At 48.8% G+C, this 6363-nt stretch overlaps 1 protein-coding gene across 1 annotated transcript; it reads right to left on the bottom strand.

The window, feature by feature from the left end:
• Positions 1 to 2580: 2580 nt before the first annotated feature.
• On the bottom strand, positions 2581 to 5474 carry LOC132045670 (uncharacterized). Its single transcript, XM_059436242.1, has 2 exons — positions 3521 to 5474; positions 2581 to 3432 (listed from the first exon to the last, which is right to left on the bottom strand). Exons 1-2 carry the CDS (start codon positions 3959 to 3961, stop codon positions 2581 to 2583), a joined length of 1293 nt encoding a protein of 430 aa, XP_059292225.1. The 5' UTR covers positions 3962 to 5474.
• Between the last annotated feature and the right edge of the window lie 889 nt (positions 5475 to 6363).

Below are 6363 nucleotides of genomic sequence, written 5' to 3'. Positions count from 1 at the left end.
ACCGGTTTAAAGAGTGGACCGTGCAGCATGTACCCAGGGAGCAGAACAACGAAGCCGACGCATTGGCCAATTTGGGCTCTTCAGTCGAAGGGGAGGAAATCAACCCCGGCACCATAGTGCAGTTGATGAATTCGGCGATAGAAAACGGGCATGCTGAAATAAACACGATGGGTCTAACTTGGGATTGGCGCAACAAATACATCGACTACTTGCAAGATGGAAAGCTCCCGAGTGACCCAAAAGAATCACGGTCACTAAGGACAAAAGAAGCACGGTTCTGTTTAATAGACGGTCAATTGTATCGACGGTCTTTCTTCGGACCCCTGGCCAAGTGTTTGGGTCCCGGAGAAACCGATTATGTGATGAGAGAAGTCCACGAGGGTACCTGCGGTAATCACTCCGGTGCAGACGCCTTAGTTCGAAAAATTATCAGAGCCGATTATTACTGGAACCGGATGGAGGAGGACTCGAAGAATTTTGTCCGAAAATGTGATGGGTGTCAAAGGCATGCCCCGATGATCCATCAACCCGGGGAGTTGCTACACCCGGTGATATCACCTTGGCCTTTCATGAAGTGGGGAATGGACATTGTTGGTCCTTTGCCATGGGCACCAGGTAAGGCCCGTTTTATTTTGTTTATGACTGACTATTTCTCCAAATGGGTTGAAGCGCAGGCTTTCGAAAAGATTAGAGAAAAGGAGGTTATTGACTTCATATGGGACCACATTATTTGTCGTTTCGGCATCCCGACCGAAATAACTTGTGATAACGGTCCTCAGTTCGTTGGCAGCAAGGTCAATAATTTCCTCGAAGGGTTGAAGATCAAGAAAATTGTATCAACTCCGTATCACCCAAGTGCAAACGGACAGACTGAATCCACGAACAAAACAATAATTCAAAATCTAAGCAAAGGACTTGAAACATCGAAGCATCACCGGAGGGAAGTTCTACCTGAGGCATTGTGGGCTTACAGAACCACATCAAAATCAAGCACGGGAGAAACGCCTTTCTCATTGGTCTACGGGGCCGAAGCCCTCATCCCAGTAGAAGTTGGTGAACCGAGCCTCCGATTCAGATACGCCACCGGTGGGTCAAACGAGGAGGCCATGGCCATAAAGCTCGACCTCGCGGACGAACTTCGCGAAAATGCGTTGGTCCGTATTGCAGCCCAGAAACAGAGAATGGAAAGGTACTACAACCGGAGGGCCAATTTTTGACATTTCCAAGTTGGGGACTTGGTGCTTCGGAAAGTTACTTTGAACACCAAGAATCCCAACGACGGAAAGTTGGGTCCAAACTGGGAAGGGCCGTACAAGATAACAGGAATAACGGGCAAAGGGTCGTACCAGCTGGAATCCATGGACGGACAACGGTTGCGCAATAACTGGAATGTGGCTCATTTGAAGAGATACTACTGCTAAGGTATGGATGCCTACCCTTGTGATTATTTTTTGTTAATCTTTCTTTTTTGCAGGAAGTCGAGTACCGGATGAAGTTAGGTCTGAAAACACGTGTTGCACTCTTTTCCTTAGTACGGTTTTGTCCCGAAGTGGGTTTTCCGACAAGGTTTTTAATGAGGCAACAAGTACAACGTGTTACTTGATGAAAGCGAGGCTAAGTATCCGGGAACTCGGGGTATACCCCTCGAGTGGGGACTTGATAGTGCTTACCCGATCATGCAGCTCGGATAAACACTAGGGGACTATCATACCCACATCGAGGCTTACCCCGAAAATAGAAAACGAGCAGCTCAACAAAGCAGATGAACGCTGTTAGGTGCTACCCCGGAGAAGTCCTCGAAATTTTATATTTCTCACCTTTGTCCAAACCCGGACCTTCTGTATTAGGTTTCGATGTAAGGACCAAACGATCAGAACGAATCGTGTCCACTTAGTATTTGCTACGGCAAAAACAGAAGGAAACAGACGAAGTCTTCATATCATGTACGTACAAATACTTGCAATATAAAGAAGATTATAAAAATTCATTTCGGATGTGTCTTCTTGTTAAACACCCTACACCGGGGGTTACCGCCGAAATTCGGCATCATTTTATCGAAATACCCTACACCGGGGACTATCGTCGAAATTCGACAAAGGCAACAAGGTCGCGTTGAACCAAGCCAAAATCTTTTAACACCCTCGAATGGGGACTGCCATATCAAAATTTGACAAGGCAGGGATTCAGGTGTCCGAACCTAATCTATGATAAGTAAGCGGTCGGAAAACATCGGCCCTAAAATGCCTAACGTGATTCGGAGACGTCTGAATTCACAAAGCATAAATAAGTCCCACGGGCAAATCATTCAATCAAATCCTCGGATAAAAATGTACCGAACGAAGAGGAAAGCCAATCCTCAGGCACAGTTTGGAAAAAATGGCTCCGAACCTTTGATTATTCTTAGCGGAATAAGCAATTAAGGCAAATATCATAACAAGCATTCAGATAAAAATAATGAAGAGAATTAAAAGGAAAATGCACATTCCATATACGAAGGGTTTTTTACATTTTCCACAAAGTTAAAAAATAAAAACAAGCCAAAAAGGAAAAAGAAAAATAAAGGCTAGTGCAGGCCATGGTCTACCCGGTATGACTGGAGCCGGAGTTCTCGGAAACTGTTCTCTCGGAATCTTCAGACTCGGGGTCAAGGGCTTTCTTAGCCTCCTCCTCGATTGTTCTGGCTTCGAGTATCAGAGCCGGGAGGTCCCCTAATCCTTGTTGAGCTTGTTCAAGGGTAGCCCTCCGGGACTTCCACCGTTCATATTCAACCGCAATCGTGGTACGAGCCTCGGCAGCCTCCACGTCCTTAAGAGACTCTTCTAAGTCGGCCTCAGCTTTGGCCAATTTAGCCACTAATTCCGATCTCTCTTCGTCGAGAATTCTTTGAACTTGAGTAGCCGACTCAAGCTCGGCCTTAAGAATGTCATTGGCCTCGGCTGCCTCCTCGAATTTGCTTTTGAGCTCGTCGCAAATCCGGGCTCGATCCTCGGCTTTCTGTTCCATTACCCTCAACTTCTCCTTGTCCGTAGCATTTTCGGATTCAAGCAGCCTATGCCTCTCGGCCATCTTCACGGCATCAGTCTTGACCGAATCAAGCTCACTTCGGAGTTGAGAGATAGTGGCCTCGAGTTCACCGAGCCTCGAAGAAAAACGGGCATTGTCTTGGCTAAGGCCGACCTTATCCGCTTCCAGGAGCCGGTTCTTTTCAACCATTCCGGCCAACTCATCCTTCAAACGAAGATTTTCGGCCTTCGCCGCTTCGAGCTCGGGTTGAAGGTTGGAAAGGGCAGCGGCCCGGTTCAATTGATCTTCTTTTTCTTGCAAAAGGTGCTGGAACTTCTCCGTTTCACGACCTTGGGCATCCAGCTGGCCCTTTAGGTCGTCAACCTCTTGCTGAGCACGGATAAAGGCCTCATTGACGAGCACAACACTCTGTAGAAAAAACAAATAAAGTTAAACTTAGATAAAGCTGGAGCTAAGGTTCACATTGAACTATGGAAAGATTGGATGATAAGCTTACCCGGTTACCCGCGTGCATGCCCTCGTTAATGAGGCACTGCCAGGGGACTCCGACCATCTTTCTCTTATCCGAGTCCGAAACGAGGGGCCTCAGATAGCTTGCTACTCCCACAGGACGGGACAAAAAGCTGCAATCCTCGGGGACGGTGACCATGGCCGACCTTGTCCTTCTCGGTTCCACGCTAGGGGCCGGGAAGACACGTACTAGGCTATCCCTTGAACCAGTTTCGGTGGCCCGGCTAGCTGCCCTCGTGACCCGAGGGATAGGGAGATGTCCGAAACCGACAGCTTCCCCGGTTGCAGGTGGTGTATCCGAGAACATGTCATCGAGGTTATCCGACCTCGGCGCAGGAGAAGTTGGAGCAACCCCAGCGGTCTCGGTAGAAGCAGGTGCCTCGGATGTTGCAGCTGGGTCACCACCGGGCAGTGGGCTGGTATCCATTGGAGCCTCGGTATCAGGGACCGACTCTGCTCTTTGTTCGGCTTCAGCAGTCGAAGCTAGCCCGGATCTTCTAGGCCTTTGCAGGGGAGTCTCTTCAGATGAAGCGTCACCTGAAATGTCAACGAATTCAATTGACCTTAGAGGAGTTGGATAAAGAACTTCTTCCCCACCTGTGTGCAATGCCGGAGCGGAAGGTCCTTCCTCAGCTGTAGGAAAGGGAGGAATGGTGGCTTCCTCCTCCGGAACAGAGGCGACGGAGGGGGCCACACCGACCCTTCGAATAAGAAAGTCGGGCTCTGATTCATCCCTCAGAGTCCGAACAACGCTCCTTGCCCTTTTCTTTGGTTTCTGCCCTTTGTCCGAGGGCTTTCTCCGCCTCTTATTGGCAGCAGCAATAAGCCGAGATGTCCCTGCTGAATCGAATTCAGGAACCGGTGCAGCAGGCTCGGCTGTTGGTTCCGGTCTCGGCTCCACCGAGCCCCTGGGTAAACCTGAATACCGAAGGGGTTATAAAAAGAAAAAAAAAAAAAGGAGAAGATACAATATATACCAAATCAAGGAGAGCGTTACCGTGATTTTGGGCAACCCATCGGCCACGCGACAGGTCCCCCCATGTCCGTCGTTCGTGAGTGTGTTGACCGATAATTGCTCCAACCCATTCGGTCATGTTCCGGACGGCCGGAGGTATCCATGCCACAGCTGATACAAAAGAAAAAAGGGGAGAAATCACGTGAATACAAGGGAGTAAGTGTTGACAAAGCATGGAGGAAGAATGATTATTGAAGAGAGGACTGAGAAACTTACGCCTATCGTTCCACCTCTCCGGGAAAGGCATGTACTCAATCGGAATAATGTCCGCGGTCCTTACCCGGACATAGCGTTCTAACCACCCTCGATCTCTGTCTTCGTCCATTTTGGAAAAAATCGGGTTCCGACCTCGCTTGGCGAGCTTTATCACGCCCCCTCGGAATAGCCTCGGGGAATATAACCGGATGAAATGCGTCATCGAGAATTCCCTGTTGACGTTGTTGGCCAATAACCGGAGGCAGGCCACGGTCCTCCAGATAATCGGACCAATTTGGGCCAGGGTCACATTGTACGTCCGGCACATCTCCAAAATAACCGGGTCAATTGCAGGGTCGAGCTTGAGCGTAAATGGATAGGTGTAAACATACAAGAAGCCTTCTCTATGATCGGTGATAGATTCGTCGGGCCCGGGGGCGAACACTTGCACCGGACGGTTATCCCATCCGCAGTCGACCCGGACCTGGTCAAGTTTATCCTCGGTAATAGACGAAGGATATCGCCTTACATCGAAACCTCTATCCGCAATCGGAGAGGGCTTCTCGACTTCAAATTCTTTGTTGTAGTTGGGTTTGGACGGCACTATGTCCAAAGCGGTAGGTTCAACGAAGGTTTTTCCCTTGGGTTGTGAGGTTGGCTCGGCTCCCTGAGAAGAAACCGAGGGAACATCCTGGGAAGTAGTTTCGGTGTTGGCAGACATTTGGAGAACGTGAAAGAGAAGATTTGAATGAGATGGGAGTCAAAATGCAGAAAAGAAAACAATGGAGGAAATGTAAGAAAAGATTGAAAAGGCAGTTGAAGAATTCAAAATGACGAGTGAAAGAGGAAACAAAGGAGCACTTTCGATCAAAGAATGGCAAATGGGGAAGTTGGCAAAGTTGGCTTTCTTACGATCAAAACAAGCAAGAGATCAAGGGATGAAAACGATCAAAACAAGCAAGAAAAGGAGAGATGAAAAAATGAAAAAAGAAAAGAAGTGAAGAAGGAAAGTGAAAATGGTAAAAAAGGGGTTAAGGGCCTTATATAGGCATGGGAACTGTAGCGGTTACAGAAGGCGGCCAATCGGGTGGCGCCACGTGTCCCACAATTAATGAGACGTGATACGAGGCGACGTGCGTTACGGCGGTTCCCGAGGTCGGCCATTCGGGACGAGACACGTGGCCGATGTCAGAGGGACGTGACATAACTGTTCCCGCCAAAATTAAAAGATAAGAACGAGCTTATGAAACCACCGATTTTGTGACTTATCCACTTCCCGTTACTCCGGTAAAACTACGGTCCGGAAAGTGTGGGGACTATCTGTATACGGTAAAAATCGGATATATGCAAGACCGGTGAGACCGGGGGCCGAGGGTATGACCAAATGAGCACGAGTATGATCGGACTTTTCTTCAGACGGGGAATTGCACCGGATGTGGCTGATCCGAGAAAAGAGAAGTAAATCTGTTGATCCGGTGTCTCCGGACCAAACTCAGCGTTGCCGTTAGTCCGGTTTCTCCAAGTCAAGTTCTCATGGCCGTTAGTCCGGTTTCTTCATGTCCGAGCTGAACGTGGCCGTTGGTCCGGTTAACCAGTTGCAGAACTGCCACGCGCCAAGA

This window comes from Lycium ferocissimum, unplaced genomic scaffold, assembly GCF_029784015.1.
Source record: "Lycium ferocissimum isolate CSIRO_LF1 unplaced genomic scaffold, AGI_CSIRO_Lferr_CH_V1 ctg7595, whole genome shotgun sequence".
NCBI classification, from domain to species: domain Eukaryota; kingdom Viridiplantae; phylum Streptophyta; class Magnoliopsida; order Solanales; family Solanaceae; genus Lycium; species Lycium ferocissimum.
This window is presented reverse-complemented; position numbering and strand designations above follow the sequence as displayed.

Coding starts and splice junctions, on each gene's coding strand:
- LOC132045670 (XM_059436242.1), bottom strand. CDS start 3,961: ATGGATACCAGCCCACTGCCCGGTGGTGACCCAGCTGCAACATCCGAG. Junction 3,433..3,520: donor GCATGCACGCGGGTAACCGG/GTAAGCTTATCA, acceptor TTTTTTCTACAG/AGTGTTGTGCTCGTCAATGA.